Below are 18876 nucleotides of genomic sequence, written 5' to 3'. Positions count from 1 at the left end.
ACAGACATACCTGTAGCCAAAACACCAAGGAAAAATAAATGAATTCTTAGAACATGGCAAGCTGTGAGAAACAGGAACATAGAGACTGGAAAGATGAGGACTCTGTGGTGGAGATTGGGCAATCCTCAGCATGTGGTTAAAACCAGAGGAGTGAACGAGCTTGCCCTGAAATATGAAGGTTGAGAATGTGCCCTGGGAAACATCACAAGTTCCGAAGAAAAGTAATGACTCATGGATGATTGTATATGAGGACAAAGGAACAGTGGACTCCAGAAGTAACCCAGCTGGTTACTTGGTAAATTGTAGTTCCAGTAGTAAAAAGGAGAAAATATGGAGAGGAAAGGGTTTTGTTTTATTTTTATAATCATTCCTTATGAGTCAGAAGGGAAAATCTCTTCTTTCATTGCACAAAACAGGTTGCTTTCATCTAAATTTATTCTTTATTAGGTTCTAATATTACGGATTTATTTTGGTGCTATGGATTGAAACTGGGGCCTCCCTGCATCCTGAGCACAGGTTTTATTATTGAAGTACATCCTCAGATCCTGTTTTGTATTGCTTAAAGGCTTTATCCGGCACAAAAAAAGCAATATTATGTACTGGAAAGACCACTAGACTGGGACTTTTAATCTGGGTTTGTTCATTCAAATACTTATTGGACACATCCTCTAGCCAGGAACTATGATAGATGCTGGTGTTGCGATGGTGCCATGCCTGCCTCATACAAAGAGGTAGAGGAAACTGACTAATTGAATGAACCTGTAAAGACAGGGGCACCTATTGATTTTTAAAACCAAGGATATGGCATGGGTAGCTTTATAATATCCTTTGAACCTGACCTAAAATGAAAGACAAAGAAGGGTGTTTTTTTTCCTTAAAATATAATTTTATCATTTCCCTCTTTCCATTTTCCCCTTCCACCCCTTCCCAATCCACACCTTGCTTCCTCTCAAATTCAGTCTGCTTGTTCTTCATTACTCTTTTACACACACACACACACACACACACACACACACACACACAAATCAACCTGCCCCATTCATTTAGTGTTACTTGTGTGTACAAGATTTCGGGGCTTACCATTTGGTATAAGACAACAAACGCAGAAACACAGATGTGGAAATAGTTCACTAAGAAGACAACACATGCGCAGGGCTGGGAATTGGTGGAGGTGTGGACATTTTGAGTTTTTCCGGGAGCATTGTGAGATTCTTTGACTAGGTCTGAGAAGATGGGAAGGATCGAGGCTGTGAGAAGTTTTACAGTCTCAGTTTGAATGCTAACAACAATGAAAAGATTATAGAAGACTTCAAAGGGAACATTCTCTAAAGAGATATAAGCGTGTAATCATCTGAATGTCTCACAAGGAGATAGGTGAAGAGCTCATTATTCACAGAAACTCAGTTAGGAAGGATGGTAGGGAACCTGGACAGGGAAGAGTTCTTGACCTCAGAATGGTGCTGGAGAAGTGGACCAATGTAGAACTCTAAATGACGAAAGTAATGTAATTTGATGGACTAGATAGAAGGATAGGATATTCCCTCTGGTTCTCAGGCTTTTTGCTGTTTATACATTTTGACAGAGATCCATGGGAAACCAATTATGTCTGTGTAACTAGAATATGGTGGCCCTATTGCAGGCCACCACAAAGCCAATGAACAGAATCTGTAAGTTATGCTTTCTTCAGTGTCAGTGACCTGAGAAGGCAGCAAATCACTATTGCAATGACAGCTAGACCTGCAACTGTCTCCAGCCAGCAGATTCCACTGAGAAGAGCTGAGAACCAAGGAAGTGAGTAGCTTCTATCTCATTCCTCTGGTCTAGTGACCTATGTTGTTTCTGAGATTCACAGCCTTGGAGCTTCTCTCCCGTGTCTCCTGTGCAGTCCCTCTTGCACTTTCCCTCATCAGCAGGTCTGTACACGTCGGTTTGTACTATCTCTTGAGACCTGCATTCTGTCTAAGCCATCAGCTTGTTACAGGTAACTCCATCTCAAACAATCCTTTAGCAGTGTGTAGGTGCTGAGATGTTTACGTTGTGCATATACAGTCTCTTTCCACAATATGAAGTACAGATGTGTTCTCATAATATAAAACACCCTGCCTGTCTCCTCTCATTGGTGGTGGTGGAACTTGGCAAGCTTAGTTGAGGTAGCTGAATTTGGAGTGCATGAAATATTCAAGTGACGCTTTTAAAATAATCTTTAGAGTACTGAAGGAAAGAACTATGGAAGAAATCACAGTATAGGAGGAGTACCTGTGATGATAACGATGTTTCTGCTAGACCCTAACAGACAGAGCTCAAAAGAATAATGGAGTCACTCACACAGGAGAGCCTTTCCACCACTGGGGGTGGGCACAAAATCTTTGGGGGAGCATTAGGAGAGACACTGCATTGTACCAGAGGTAACATGTGGGGAGAAAAGTTCTTCCCTTCAAAAGCCTGCCTAGAAACCTAGAGTGGAGGAGTAGGAGAGACCACCTCCAGCTACGACACAACTGAGCTCTTGAAAAGAGATATAGACACCTTAGTTTTCTCTCAGAAAACCAGAACAAACGAATTCCTTGGTTCTGTAGGTTTTCCCAGGGCTGGGTAGAGAAAGTTACACCCCACCTAATTTAGTCTGGCCTAGTCTGAGTGCTAAGGGGCACAGAGAAGAAAGCAGGTTCTGGTAGGACCACAGACTTACCCTGTAGTTGCCATGGCGTGGGGCTGTCTTTCACCCTCTGCTGGATCTGTGTGCTCTAACCTTCACAGTCAGGGCTGTCAGGTTTTTTTTAGGGGACTTCTGCAGGGACCTGGTGCCTGGCCTAATTTCTCACAAGCTGCTCATTGTACCTGGTCTATTCCAGCACCTGTACCTTCAAGCTGCAGGTTCTTTACCAAACAATAATGAAGTTTTCTTGGCTGTAGTTCTTGCACAGAAGTAACCCTGAAGTAACCTGATGCTTACCAATCGGTTGTTTTTTCCAATATTCTCTTTGTCCTCACCAGACAAGAAAGTAACTTTGAGATGTCTAGTCTACTTGTATCAACTTTCTCAGCCAAGGGACCAAATATTTTTTTTCTTTATATCAATAAAGATGTCAAAGGAACTGTGAATGTGGGTAGGAAAACACACCCAATGTGTTTGTTGTTTGTATGGCTGCTTGGAAAGAGCTCAGAGGATGTGGATCGATCATATTTCCTGCTTGCTCTCTTCCCTTCTCATTTCCCAAGCTGGAAATCCTCAAATACCTGCTTTGGGTCCTGCTGACTGGCAGGCTTCTCTCTAAGAGTAAATTGGTGGCATCTTGCAAGCAGGGAATGTTATAATGTACTCTCCTTCTCCTTGGTAATATTCCCCACCTTGCCTCTGGGACCACCACTTCTTACCTTAAGGAAGAAGAAGAGAGCAAAAAGCCCACCTTCTTCATAGAAAACAGCTAGCCAAGGACCTGGCACAGTGACTGTCCCCTAGCCGTGTTGCTGTTGAGGGAGAGCTAGCTGGCACCCACCCCACCCCACACACCCTAGGTCAGATGTTGAGCTTGTGGCAACAGCTCTAACTTCGAACCCCAGAGCACTGTACACAAGTGATTCATTTCCAGCCTTCTGCTTTCCTTCCAAGAGTCAGCTGTCATGTGCCAGGCCCAACTGTGACTCACTCACACGCCTTTGCCTGAAGGAAATGAACACTTCAGAGATTCCTGACTTACGGGCCCCTCCTAAGCCAGGGCTCACGCTGTCTCCAGGATGATACAGCACAGAAGCATCCTGCTTTGAAACTGTCTCTTTGTTTTTTGGCCAGGCCAGCTCGAAACCATTGTTTCCGAGAATGAGAACTATGATAGAAGACACTTTGCGTGGCTCTGATAATGCAAAAGCAAACTTAAGCCACTGTAGCAAAACTTCCCAGAGCCAGGAAGTATTGAGCAACTGTGGTTCTGAGCGAAAAATGGCCACTCACTGCTACTGCTCTGGACTCCATCATGTACTTGTGAGAGGATGTGGGCTTTTCGGGATCTCAAGAACTGTTCCACATATCTGCACACCCTGTGAACTGCCCAGCCTACTAAAGTCACATAACCAACATTGGGCATTGATCTTTATTTCCTCCGTCTTTTTAGTTTTAAGAGATTGGTGTTGTTTGCAAATTATAGTTTTCCAACCAGTCACATGACTTATTGCAAACGCTGTTAGTTTTAAATGAGGGTCTTGTGTGGGTAGGGAGCTTTGGCAGTCACATTCTTACACCTTTCCTTTGTGAGAGGCTCTTCACGGTGCCCTGCAGACTCCAGAATCAGGTTAGCTGTCATGGACCTTTGCCAAAGCTTCACACTGCCAAGGCCCACGGACAGATGAATCACCTGTTGCCTAAACTGAAAGTGCCACTGGCAGCATCCCTGCTGCAGAACTATAACTGTTACCACTCCCATCAATATGTCCTGAGAATGACTATATAGTTCATATGGATCAGTCAAACCAGAAAAGAAAAACCAAACACTATGAGTGTGTCGAGGAGCTGGAAACACCCATGTGCTGTTCTTGCATACAAGTGAGAAGTTACACAGCTACTGTGAAGCACCTAACAGTGATGCTTTTATATCATTGACATTTACATTGTTAGTAGCCATTTTATGGGCAAATCTAATAGGCATTCTATAAGATACTTGACTACTATATTTGTTATGGGATAGTATCATACAGTCTTAACAGAGTCAAATGAATTTTACAGATTAATTTTTATAAGTTTTTTCACCTAGATAACTTGGATTTTGAAAGTGAATGCACACCTAAAGTTTTTGTTAAAACATGAAGATCAGATCATTTAAAAAATAGTTCCTTTATTCAATAAAGAATTCAAAACAAAGTGTAGCATCCTCGTGATGAATGGTAATGTCACAATGCCTCACAGAGAAAATTTGAAAATGACTTTGTGACCCCCCAAGTGATGTACAGTGATCCTAAAACAAAACCTAATCAACTTAATACTTTGACATAATTTATAATTAAACATAATAAATATTAATTTTTGAACATAATTTCATGAGTTAAGTGATATTCTGAAATTTAAAAAATGTTATCAGTATTCTCAATCCATCAAATTCACAAATACATTTAACATCTGTTTTATTGAACAAAAGTTTCGTAAGCAACACAAAGAAATAGCATGTTCTTTGCTCACAAGGAACTTTCTATTTAAATAGGAGGGCACAGCTGACACAGTTAACAAAGCTTAATAGTAACTAAACAAACCATGAGCTTTAACTTAAGGAGCAATCAGAGATACCCAGGAGACAGCTCAGGAACTACAGGTATTCAAGAAGAGGGTAAGGACATTTGAAGCAGAAATTTGCTGAAAGGGTGATGCCTGAGCCAGGCCAACCATTAACAATTTTACAAATTTTAGGTAGGAAAAAAACACTAATGATGTTGGTTGGGTTTAATAGTTTTGCAAGGGGCGTCTGTCTGCTTATTGCCCACATTTGCACCATTCCTATGTCTCCGTCTCAATTTAAAGAATTTACTGATGGTCATTTACCTAAATACAATGGCCTATCACAGTGTTGGTGCCCTCTCCTGGAAGAGTCAGGCAGGTTGACCTGATGTTAAGAAGCCACCTAATGTTGGATGTCAACATACCATCTTCACTTTTAAGCTGGCTGTTGGTTCTTTGGTATTTTTATAACCTAACTTTTTTGGTTACATATTTGTTAATTGAGAACAGAAAACTGCTCTCTAAGTCATGGTGATAAGGGTAGCAAAAGTGAATTCAGCCTTCCTGGTATCTGTTGTTTGTGACCAAATGAGATGGAGTGGTGCCTCTTAGATGACTGAGACCTAAGACCCGAGAGGCCTGATAAAGTCCAGATTCTTAACCTCCTGATCTGGGGTGGGACCTCTGTGCTAATAAGTGCCCCTCAGAGACATAGGTGTTTTTGAGCTAAAGATGGTACAAAAGGAACAACCATCTTTCTCTGGGAGAGATGGTTCACATGATACCCTCATTAACCAATGCAGCTGTATTGTTGACCAATATCTTTTCTTTTTTTTAATTTAAATTAGGAACAAGCTTGTTTTACATGTCAATCCCAGTTTCCTCTCCCTCCGTTCCTCCCATTCCCCACAAACTCCTATCCCATCCCCTCTCTGCTCCCCAGGGAGGGTGATGCCTTCCATGGGGGATCCTCAAAGTCTATCATATAATTTGGAGCAGGGCCTAGACTCTCCCTATGTGTCTAGGCTTAGAGAGGATCCCTCTATGTGGAGTGGGCGCCCAAAGTCCATTTGTGTACTAGGTATAAATACTGATCCACTACCAGAGGTCCTATATATTAACCAGACTTCCAAACTGACATCCATTTTCAGGGGGTCTGGAACAGCTCTATGCTAGTTTCCCAGCTATCAGTCTGGGGTCCATGAGCTTCCTCTTGTTAAGGTCAGCTGTTCCTGTGGGTTTCTCCAGCCTGGTCTTGACCCCTTTGCTCATCATTCCTCCCTCTCTGCAACTGGATTTTGGAGTTCAGCTCAGTGTGTAGCTGTGGGTGTCTCCTTGTGCTTCCATCAGCTACTGGATGAAGGCTCTAGGATGGAATATAAGGTAGTCATCAATAGTGTGGCCTTTGTCCTTTGTTCTCATCTGACTCTATCTTTGCTTTTAGCTCGAAAGCAGGAGATCATCAAAGTCACTGAGCAACTGATTGAAGCTATCAACAATGGGGACTTCGAAGCTTATACGTGAGTAGAGACAGACGAGCTTGCTTTGCTACCATACACTGGGCAAGAAAATTTTCTCTGCCATTGTATTTTTTTTGAGGTATCTGAAGTTCTGCATATTTAACCCCTGATTAACATGTTGACAACTGCTTTATGTCATATAAATGACAAAGGGCACTCAAGAAATAATTTGTTTGAGATTTCAGAGAGATGACTCAACTTCTTATCTAAGGACAGGGAATGGCTTTGTGAATGCTATTTCTTTGTAATCACCCACAGTTCTTAGTGAAAGTAGGGCATCAGAGAAATCCAGGCAGGCAAGGAAAGTAGAGAAGTGGGTTAAAAAATTTGTTCCTTTGCAGTTCTGCCAAGGATTGGGACAAAAAAGGAAAATAAATGTTGATGTCAAGCATTTCTCACATTGGTCGATCAATCAAGTTCAACTCCATCTGCATCTGTTGAGTGTGTCTTTGTTAAGGGGATTCTTGACTCAAGAGGAGGATTTTATGCTAATTTAAATATTTATAGACTTCTGGATTACATTTTATGTAAAGGAAGTCACTATGCTTGAGAAAAATAAGACATTTTATTAATAAGAAATGAAGGGTCAATGCAAAGCTATTTGGGGATGTAAATCCATTTTTCCCTACTACATAATCACACTGTGTGAAAGTGTTAAATGCAAAAATAATTAAATAAATAAATAAATAAAATGAAAGAAAGGGATTGATTCTAATCTCTAATTAGAAAATGTTTCTAAGTTTAAAAGCAAGAAAAATGATCATAAATGTGAAGATAAACTAATATCCCGACTGATAAAATTGGTATACAGCACTAATTTTAAAAGCCAAAAACAAAACTAATGGAGAAACAACTTAGAAAAGCATTTACAAAATGTTCAAAGTTAGTTTTTATACTGTGGATAAGATTGGAAAGAAACAGAATTAAAAAAGGATATGAACTGACCATTAGTAAACAAAAATATAAGTGACAAAATGAATACGGCTTGCTCATGTCCCCTACATAAATATGTGCATGAGCAAATTGCTCTCTTTCGTTCTTTTTACCATTCCAACCTTGTTTGACCTCTATGAATCTCTAAAGAATAGGAAAGCTCTCCTGTGGAAGACAAAAGTTGTGTCTTGTTTTTGTTTCACCCGACAGGGTGTAATTGTAGCCAGTAGTATAAGGTACTTCCTGTTTGCACACAGTTTAAAGCAGGATATTTAAATAACTCAGTGTCTTGATTAGCATATCACATCATCCTTGCCTAGAGAGGCCTGTCATTTAGTCTAGATGTGTACTTTCAGGCCCCTGGATAATGCAATATTACTTCCTTTCTAAAGCTTATTGTTGAGACTCTGGCAGCTGGTCCCTGAGCTTTGCTCACAGCACCACTCTGACCAAGAGGTCCAGAGTATTGTAAGTCTTTATTAATTGGAAACCTGGGACCAGGGGATGGATGATAGATATATGGATAGATAATTGATAGCCATAGATGATAGATAGGGGATAGATAGAAGATAGATAGACATAAATAGACAGATAGATAGATAGATAGATATGATAATGAATGATAGAGGAGAAAGAAACAGAATAATATGTTCAAATATATTGTTTCTTTGCCAGGTGAGTTTAAAAGCTTCATTATAATACATTTTATGATCTCAGAGCCAATGTGAGGTAGTGTGAAGTTTGGGTTCACAAACTGACAACTAAACAATATATATACATATATATATATATAAATATATATATATATATATATATATATATTGGTTTTTCTCTGTGTAGCTTTGGAGCCTATCCTGGCACTTGTTCTGGAGACCAGGCTGGCCTCGAACTCACAGAGATCCGCCTGCCTCTGCCTCCCGAGTGCTGGGATTAAAGGCATGCGCCACCAACGCCCGGCCCTAAACCATATTTTATAGAGGAAATAATAATACCTGGCAGAATCAATTTCTGTTGCCATAGGAACACTATTCTTCCCACTTCACTCTTAAGGAAGAAATTAAATATATATATATATATATTTGAATTGAGCTTAAAATACCTGCTCAGTAGGCAGTGTGAGACAAAGTTCATTATTTCCCCTCTACCACTGCCTTCATCACAAAGGATTATTGCTGTAATTGGAGACTTAAAAGTGTTCTTCCCAGGCCAACCACTCTGCATTCCTTTGTTTGTGTTTGGTTTAGGTTTTTGAAGTAGGGACTCATGTTGCCCAAACTGGCCTGGGACTTCTGTTGAATAACATGTGTGCACCACCATGCCTGGTTTGCCAGCACCATGTTCTATGAACTGTGCTACACTGTAGGGAGTTAGGCTTGCAAATTTGTTTTCCTGATGAACAGTTAAAAGTTTCTCTCCAGTATTGAGCATGTCCATTTGGCATTAAATGGGCTCCCACCCATGCATTTCTCCTTTGCAGCAAATTAATAAATGGGTCCAAATCCTCTTATTTATACTCAGAGTCCTTCTTGCCCTCCTGCAACTGAGGACCTTTCAAAAACCTGCAAAACTCTCACTCATTCTGAAAAACCCAGCTCCAATTTTCTTTCCTTCTTATATCGTTTCCATCTATTATAACCAGCCTTTGAAGCATTTTGTATTAATTTCTATTTTAGTATTGGGTCTGAGTTGCTTTCTATTATAGTTTATGTTTAATAGTTCTTGATTGAATAAGTAAATTTCTCCAAAGAAAACCCATTGGTTTCTTGTGAATAGTTTAGAGTTACATACCCCTTTGCTCAATTAAAAAGAAACCTATTCAAGGGAGAATCATATTTAATGATACAAAAGTGGACCTAACTTCTGTTTATTATAAGATGGCTTTCAAGCCTAAGATGGGGGCAAGCTGGTTCCTCACTGTAACAGAGACCTGGGTAAGAGAGAGATTCTATGGGCCCTCCACCATCTTGGATCATGTGAGAAGGAAAACACTAATTCGCTAAATGGTCCCAAATGTGCTAAGTCCTATCTCCTCCTTAGCTCAGGATGAGATGAAGGAGTAGAAGAAACTTCTTGAAATGACTGCTTTAGGAAGGGCATAGGCCCCATGTGTTTCTCTCAGTGGGTGTCATGGAACAAAAGCGGTATACCTCAAAACTTATTTAACTTTGGGTGCTTTCTTCACCCAAAGTTAAGATCATGCTTGAGGCCCCTAGGGCAGAATATAAACAAGAAGACAGTGTACAAACTTACTTAAGGTTTGTTTGTTTACCACTTTCCCCCAAGAGCCTTTATAAATAAAAACTCAAAGAGGGGGGAGGAGTCTTATGCTTAGGTTGGAAGAAGAGAGGGCAGTCCTGCCATGGTATGGCTGGACAAAAGGGAGGCCGAGCTGGTGGCAATGAGTACGGGGGAGGGTCAGCAAGGCCTGTCTAATTAGAGTTTTCTTGGTGCTTCTGCGACATGGGGTCCTTTCCTCCAGGTGCGACAGGGACCTTTCTCGAATGAGAGCCTAGGAAATCAACAGGTCAGGTGAATTTGTTGGCCTCTTTGTGGGGAACAGGGCAGTAGGTGAGAGCGGCAAATGGCAAGATCTGTATGTGGGGATGATGTGTCCTTAACCCACCAGGAGACATATGTGCAACTCAGCTTTGCTCAGTGACTTCAATATATGTAAGTACTGATGTAGAATGGAGAGGATGCACACTGACCCCTCTTAAGGAAGATGCCTTATTAGCTGGCTGGGAGGTGGCAGCAACTGGTAAGAGTCAAGGAACTTGGGTGATACCGTCAAGGCTCACCCTGTTGGTATGGTGTATTTCAAATGCTCTGTTGGTTAGTTCGAGCTGGGTAAAGGTTTCCGGGAAAGCACACTAGCTACTTTCCTCTTCTCCTCAGTGCCTGGAACCATTGTTCTTGCAACCACAGGTGACCTTTCCACAGAACACTTGAGACTCTGAGCTCCAGAATATAGCAAGAATTTCTCCTTGTAGAGCAAGGAGAGTTTCTTTCTTTGGGACAGTCACCAGTGAGGGGTGGGTGGGTGGAGGAATATGTTCCTTCTTAAATCAGGAACAGAGCTCTGGACAAATGAAAAGTTATCTAGGTAGAAAGGGAAACGGTGACGGCCATTGGGAGGTGGGAGGCAGGAGTTTTGCTCTGTTTCTCTGCTTTCCCCAGTCCTGCTTCAACTCTCTTCCTATGAGCCACCCTTACAGCTCCAGGAATCGTTTTTAGAATTATTATGTCTAGAAACCAGTTTGAGCCTAAAAAACAGGATTAGGTAAGGAAAAATGAAGTGTAATTTTATTTGTGTGACTATATAAATGTTTTTAACACATTCAAAAAAAAAAAAAGAAAACTATTATACCCTTTTGAAGCAACTATTAATTTTGTTTCCAAAGTAAAATAATCTCTAAACACATGCTTTATGTAATCTTGTGGACATTCCCAGGAAATTCAGACCACCATCATACCCTTCAAGTCAGTTACAGTATGGATGTTTGAGGAGGATGGAGAAAGTGGGTCCCTTAAAATCATTCCAAAAACTATTTATTTCCAAAGCCAAAGATGCTTTAAAAGGACTTTGAAAAAACTTGAAAAAAAATTAAAAAAAAAAACTTGAAACATAAGAAACTTAAGGCAAATGTTAGAAAACTAAAGAATCAACTTTTGGGATTAAAAAAGCAAGCATGTTAGAAAGGAGACGATTATGCTTGGACCAGTTAGCTTGGTTTTGCACCTCTATGGGGTTCTCCACAAAATGACATTTTGGATTCTGCTTTTTTACTACCTTGCTAAGGTCCACGGTAGAAATTTCCTATTTGGGATGATTTTTAGAATCTCTTTCCTTCCTTGACTGTAAACAAGAATGCTTAGACACGAATTAACCAAACTGTCAGCACATTTACTCATGAATACTTTCTCTCACTGCAGAAAAATCTGTGATCCAGGCCTCACTGCCTTTGAACCTGAAGCTCTGGGCAACTTAGTGGAAGGGATGGACTTCCACAGATTCTACTTTGAAAATGGTAGCTATTCTATGTTCTTTACCAACTTTTCCTAGAACTTCTCCCAGCCTCACAGACTCTTTGGCTCTTTCTGCAATGGGGATTTTTACCAATAGTATGTCCACCATGAAACTGTTCTTTTGGGGAACTGAAATATATCCACTTCAGACCTAAAAGCCCATTATGTTTTGGAAAATATGGAAACACCCATTAGGACTGAGTGAATAGACAACATAAGCTATATAATGTTATAGAAATGTATTACTTCGACTTTTTGTAACATGGTTAATATGGGGAAGAAAAACCACAGTCTTGATACTTACAATGGACGAATACTGCTGGAAAGTGTAGTGGTCACTTTCAAATTATGGTATGCACAAAGATGAGCAATCAGTAAGTGTTTCCACTCAGATTGCAAAGGTCCTAATATCTTAGTGGCTCAGAGGAAATTTATATCTTTCAGAAAACATACATATTTCCAAAGCAGTTTCTGCAAATCAGAATACATAATGAAGATAAAATCAAGCCGTAGGCCTAGTCTTAACAGGGATTCCCTCTGTCATTTCACTTAGTCTTCACAGCCTTACATTTTGCATTGTACTTCCGTGGTGGGTGAAAGGAATCCAGTCTTTTTGCCATAAGGTCTTGTTGAAGGAGGAACTGTATGATAATTAGGGAAAATAGGTTCCCTTCTGGTGATTAAAAACAGTGACAAGTCTTCCTTTACATGTGTTTTTAGTGCCTGAGTTTCTCTTTTTTCTGTATGTGTTACCTGTTTGCAAACAAACATGCAGTAATAGGTAGTGGCAAATTAATTTGTGTTAACAAGTCTTGGTTAAATATTTTCATACTCTGTGTATTTCAGCATTTTGATGAAGGCATCATATATTTCATCTGCCTGTCAATCAATACCATTGCATTTCTAGTAAAATAGTTTATTATCCTGTTAATATTTCACCCATTTCAACATTACATTATGCACTGTTATTGTCCATAACTGTGTACTCTCCAGAATAGGGTATTCTTTTTATGTCACTAACAATTTAAGTAGTTTAAATAGGCATTGTCTGAGAATGAGAAGCATGTTTGGATAACAGCTAAAATAACTGGGCCTATTCTGATGTACAAAACACCATCAATAGGAATTGTTTTGAAAATCCACGAATCTCTTGATCAAGTGATTAGAAATGGTATAGCTATTATCCAAACACCAGATGTTGGAGCCTGATGAGGAACATCTATTAATAACCAGCTGGGTGATCAAGTGGTGGACTGGGAATTTTGACGAGCTGATCACAAATACATTCTGACCAAGTTGAAGAGTCAGGTGATATGATGCAGAAACAAATCCATGCAGGGAAAAGGTGATTTTAAAATTGACACTTGAGATACTTCCTCATCCCACATCCTAATTACAGAAATACCACCTCAACTCATCCTGCCAACTGCCCCAGAGGGTCCTTCACACAAAGACAAGAGTTGCTCAGGGTTTCTTCAACTGTCTCCATAGGATAGCTCCTGATTCTAGCCCTTGCATGATAAGTACATCTGTGTAGCTTTTCAGCCTCATCAATCAAAATTTCCTGAGCAGCACAAATTGCCTCTCAAGGAGATCAAAGAAAATGAAAATCATCTATTTTTGTTTCTTTTTTTCTACTTTATACAATACCCAGCACTCAGTTGGTGCAAATAGTGAATTAAGGCATGGATGAACACTATTCCTCCTTTATATCAGTTAATACTGATTTCAGTTTGCTATATGTAAGACCTTAATTTATGTTCTTTTTATATTGTTCCCTTTCAGCTTTGTCCAAAAGCAATAAACCAATCCACACTATCATCCTGAACCCTCACGTGCACCTGGTGGGGGATGATGCAGCTTGCATAGCATACATTCGGCTCACACAATACATGGACGGCAGTGGAATGCCAAAGACGATGCAGTCGGAAGAGACTCGTGTGTGGCACCGCCGTGATGGGAAGTGGCAGAATGTTCACTTTCATCGTTCGGGGTCACCGACAGTACCCATCAAGTAAATGTCTCCAGGCTGTCATATTTGTTAATGTGCCCATAGTAGTAAATTTAGAAATTTAGAATGCAACATTTAAAAAGAAAATATCAGATGTTCTCATCTCAGTATTCTTCCTCAGATGTCCTATTTCATTTCCAACAGACAGATAAAATAATAATAATAATAATAATAATAATAATAATAATAATAATCAGACAGGTAACTCACAACACATCTTGTAGGTGCCTCTTCTGTGCTAGATACAAGGTGAGGTGAAAAGGCATTTTCCACAGGAAACATACACTCTGATTAGGAAGGCAATAAATCACTAAGACCATGGAAAAAATAAACTATGTACTTGACTTTAGAGTTGGGTGCAATGAACAACCAATGCACCAAAACATCCATACTCTGTATGAAAGACTGAATTCTGAGCAAAATTTCACACAAGGAATAAAATTTGGAGATCTAGAAATGGAAACTACAGGAGAGAGAGAGAGAGCATCCAAACCAGGGAATCATCACGAAGCTACAATGCTGAAGCTTTAGAAACATTAGAAAACAGGGCCCAATACTATAGGCTGGTTTACTGGAGAAAAGGGGAATGATGGGGAATCATTGTATCAGTAAAATTAGATGCCAAAGAAGAGCATAAACAAAATCAGGTGAAGCCTGACACATTAATCATCTCTTTCCAGGACCCCCTGTTACTATTTCAAGATGTAGGGTGTGGAGCCTAGTTCTCACAGCCACTCAACACACTTCAGCAAAGCCATTTCAACTTCTCTGTTTGGTATTAGTTCATCAACAACAGTGATTTTCAAAGGTCTTCTCTGTAATTTTAGTCACTATATAGCACTGTTGGATATACAAAAAGAAATAAAAAGAATCAATATAGACAAAAACAAAGCCCAATAACAACCAAAAATAGGTTGAATACCCTCCAAAACAAAAACAACAACAACAAAAAAAAAAAACATGGCTATGTAATCAAAAAGAAGACACAAAAGGAGTAGAGAAGAAATAAAGTTCATTACTGTGGTTTTTACCCCAAAGAGGTACACCACAAATTGCCAGCTAATCTAGATAGAATGGATACATTGTGTTGGATCAAGGTCCAGTTTTCTCTGCAGTTCTCTGAAGTGTTAAGGGATAGAGCCTATTTAAGAAAACTTCCTTTTATGCCAGGTGGCTTAAATGGGGCTTCTCTTAATAGGCCACCCTGTATTCCAAATGGGAAAGAAAACTTCTCAGGAAGCACCTCTTTGTGGCAAAACATCTGAAAACCATTCACATTTGGGTCTTGTAAGTAGCATCCTGCCCCATGGATCTGTGTGATGGGGGCTAATGCTGGAAGAGCTGCATGGCTGGTGATCTTCTTCCCTTGGTGGACATTCGCTCAGCAGTCTACTCTCTGAAACATATATGAGGTCTTCGAAAACCCATATGGCTTTGCATGAGTCCTTAATTCTAGTGTTTATTTTATTATATCACCACTGTTTGAAAGGTAAAAGATGCCAAGAAGGACCTTTTTCCAACAGCTGGATTGCATCCCTTTAGCATCCTGGAGTTCTCACATCAAAAGCCAGTTATATCTGGCTTAATGCAGACAACTTTCAATTATCCAAAGCAGGATCTATTAAAGTGTGAAATCCTTTGGTGTGTTGCTGTCTTTTGAAAGTTGCAATGTCTGTTAGCCATTGGCTGGGGTTATTATGTACATGAGCTCATGGTGTCTCGCTGGATGTAATGTTGCTAGCCCAGTGACGGTGGGCCACAACAGAAAGTCAAACTCAACTTGAAACAAACACAAAAGAGATCATTCAGATAATGCACAGTTGGTTGAAGTTAAATTCATGCCTGTGCTGCTGTTTCTGTAGATTTGTATCTTAAACTGTCATTGGGGTACAGGCATGAGTAGGTGCCATTCTTTATATTTTCCCCAAGCCAAGATGGAACAAAGCCTTCAAGAAACAGTGCTCTTGGTTATTGCTTTAAAGAACTGAGTAAGAACAGTCCTTGTTTCTCTACTTTCGAGACTATATTCCTTTTGGAACTGACTTTTAAGCTTGATTTCCCAAGGTATTTAAACATAATGTGCTTAAAAAGCACAGGGTGAAGTTGAACTTTGATTCTGTTCCAACCCAACACTAATATGAATGTATTAAATTTGTCTAGTAAATAGAAATACATAAAACATATTTATATTTAATAATGTGTTTGAAGCCTGTGACCCCTTCTGGTTTTTTTTTTTTTTTAAGCTTAGCTTTGTTTGAACAAATAGATACTATTGATTGCCTTGGTTAAACATGTGTATTTTACTTTCCAAGGATCACAGCCAAAGATCTCATATGAAGTATTTGTATGACACAATAGTATCTAACAAATAGATACTATTGATTGTCTTGATTAAACATGTGTATTTACTTTCCAGGGATCACAGTCAAAGGTCTCATACAAAGCATTTCCAATCTAAACTTTAGCTTAATTATAAATTTGTACCCTAGTAATATCTGTGGCCAAAAGTCTGGTTCTTTATAGAAAATGATATAATTTATTTCTTCCTTCTTTTCAGCTAATTTTCAACAGTGCCACTTCTGCACTCTGTTCTCAAGGCACCCGGAGGGTAATCCTGGGACGTCCTCTCCTCCTCTTCATGCATGTTTCTGAGTGCATGAAGTTGTGAAGGTTCTACATGTAATGCATATGTGACGCATCATCTTATCATATATTCCTTCCTATACATTGTTTACACTCCAGCTACTGGATGGGATGTTCCATGCAAACTTAAATTGCTGTTGGCAAACTATAGAGGGAGGTCAGACAAGAAAATTCCACAATATTCCAAGTTCAACTAATCCATCAGGTTTCTCTGTTAACGCCAAGATTTAGAAGATTTAATTAAAATTATTGTTCTCTAAATGACAGTTTGTGACAGAAAAGTAAATCTTTTTAGAATGCTGACATTAATCTTTTGGGGCTTTTTGTTGGGATTTGGGGTTTGATTCTTTTGTTTTTAAGATATATATACATCTTAAGATGTATATATATCTTCAGTTCCTGGTGTGATCCTGGTAGAAATGGATGGGTTTTCTCTGAAAGAGTTGGTGTTGTGTAAATGGAATGGTTATGTGAGCAAAATTCTGTGTGATTGTAGGAACATGAATCAGTTGCTCTTCTGCCATCAAAGCCATGTTGATTTGAGTCAAACTGTATACTGGAAAATTTTTATGTCATTTACTTCATTTGATTGCTTTCATATAGGTACAGTTCAGTTGAACACTTGGCACAGATTTTGTTTTTTCTTTCTCAAATCTGTCTTTTATTTTCATTTTATACCATTTGTTTGCTTTAATTTTCCCCATTCTTACTCTCTCTCTCTCTCTCTCTCTCTCTCTCTCTCTCTCTCTCTCTGTCTTGCTTTCTATACCTGGTAGTGTGTAAAAATAATAGAATTTGCATATGAAGATAAAAATAAAAATAAAGGTCTTTTGGAGGAAGCTAAAACTAGCACTTCCTGTCTCTTCAGGGCCTGTGGAGTTGTTAGGAGATTTTTCAATAAAGGTTTTTAATTCAGATTAGGCTACCACTTGGGCATAGGTATCCTAGTTATTTGGAAAGCAGTGGAATTATGCTAACAGCAGTAAGAGCCTCCAACAATTTCCTGGTTCTTTACCAACTAGGAAAATTGCCTAAAGACCAAGTGGAGGGAGACCAGAGTGGCATGCAGAGCACTTGTGTGTGATGTGAGGGCCTTTACTGCCTCGCTCTCACTAGCTAGTAAAATGAGGGATGTTCCCCATCCTCATAGTGTTTGAACTTGATCTTTGTGACTATGTAGTTCTAGCTTCTCTCTTGAGTCACAGTGTCATCTTCCTGCTAGGAGCCAGGGTTTTTCCCGATTAAAACAAAGAGGAAAAGGAAATGCCCCAGTTTTCTTTGTGGTTCTCATTTCTTCTTTGTTGTTTCAGTCCCTGTGAGGCTGTTTCTCTGTGCTGAAATGCTTTGCCATGCATGGAATCTCTATCAGCATTACTCCAACCATAGCTGCCCACAGTCCTCAGAAACCTATTTTTAAAGCAGAGGCAAAAAGCAAAACTAAAACACCCTCTCCCCTCTTTTTTCTCATTTCACCTTTTGGTATTGATTGCTAATCACTTTAGATATTGTTGCTAGTGAATGTATGATAGATGGGTTGAAGCTTTTCTGATAATTACATGATTTAAAACAATATATATTTAAAATGAATATATACAGTAAACGTATTGAGCCGTGTTAACCTGCCAATGAGATCTGTGAAAAACGTTAATGGCCTCACTTTTCCCTTTTTCATTTCTTTTTATCTTTTTGTGAAGCAAATCTACGTGGCATACATGTATTTAAAAACACAAATAGCGGTAGAATGTTTTTTTTTCTTTTTGTACACTTTTAACTTAGCATGTGGTGTTGAAGTATTACCATAGATCCAGTTTGTCTTCTGCACTAAGATGTGAGGAAATTGTGATTTGTTCTCTCCAGCACAGTGGAATCACACATTCATCATCTTCCATTGTTTTGAAAACACTGCAGATTACCATGGACACTGTATATATTTCTTGCCATAATGGTAAACGACTGATTGATATATTTAAGAGTTAATAAATTTGTGATTTCTGCTGACAACGTGTTCATCTTTATTTCTTAAGAAAACTATACACACGTGAGGTGCTGGCCACTACCAAGGACACACAACTTGCTGTGACAATGGCAAGCTGTGTGAACAGCTTTGCACACAACACTGCTGTCTTTCCATAGAAAACTTAGATGAAAGGAAAGTAGCTGGCAACTGAGTATCCTAAAATCTTCTGTATGTATACACTTTCATTCACCACTTACAAAACTGCTAGAATGTCTCCCTCAGCTAACACAAATCCGCCATTCATCTCCATTATTGCAGATGGTAAAAGCACTATTAGTGAAAGTACCACATACAATTTCTCATGTCCATTCATGTGATTTACATTCTTACCTAGAATGTTCTTCCTTTGTTCAATTAACCCAAACCTTCACTCATTCATTAAGGTTCAGAATTGATTTGCACTTCCTCCAGTGAATCTCCTTGGCAGCTTCTAGGCTCTTGTTTGCTCTGTCGTGACTTGCACAGTAGTCTTCATTCACTGTTCCTGCTAGCCACATTGCTTTGACAGTGTATCTCTTCATTGTCT

General features: G+C 39.4%; 1 protein-coding gene across 3 annotated transcripts in view; it reads left to right on the top strand.

The window, feature by feature from the left end:
* The window catches only part of LOC100752268 (calcium/calmodulin-dependent protein kinase type II subunit delta), a 244069-nt gene extending 225735 nt beyond the window's left edge, over positions 1–18334 (top strand). For 2 of the 3 annotated variants that reach the window (XM_027395664.2, XM_027395667.2), the window contains 5 exons: positions 6645–6720; positions 11587–11681; positions 13465–13693; positions 14889–14977; positions 16248–18334. In XM_027395664.2, the coding sequence (XP_027251465.1) occupies positions 6645–6720; positions 11587–11681; positions 13465–13693; positions 14889–14955 (467 nt within the window). In that variant the 3' untranslated portion in view covers positions 14956–14977; positions 16248–18334. The remainder of the gene's footprint in view (positions 1–6644; positions 6721–11586; positions 11682–13464; positions 13694–14888; positions 14978–16247) is intronic. The other variant, XM_035450695.1, reaches the window with a different exon arrangement.
* Positions 18335–18876: the final 542 nt, after the last annotated feature.

The sequence above is a fragment of the Cricetulus griseus genome, assembly GCF_003668045.3.
Source record: "Cricetulus griseus strain 17A/GY chromosome 1 unlocalized genomic scaffold, alternate assembly CriGri-PICRH-1.0 chr1_0, whole genome shotgun sequence".
Classification (NCBI taxonomy): Eukaryota; Metazoa; Chordata; class Mammalia; order Rodentia; family Cricetidae; genus Cricetulus; species Cricetulus griseus.
This window is presented reverse-complemented; position numbering and strand designations above follow the sequence as displayed.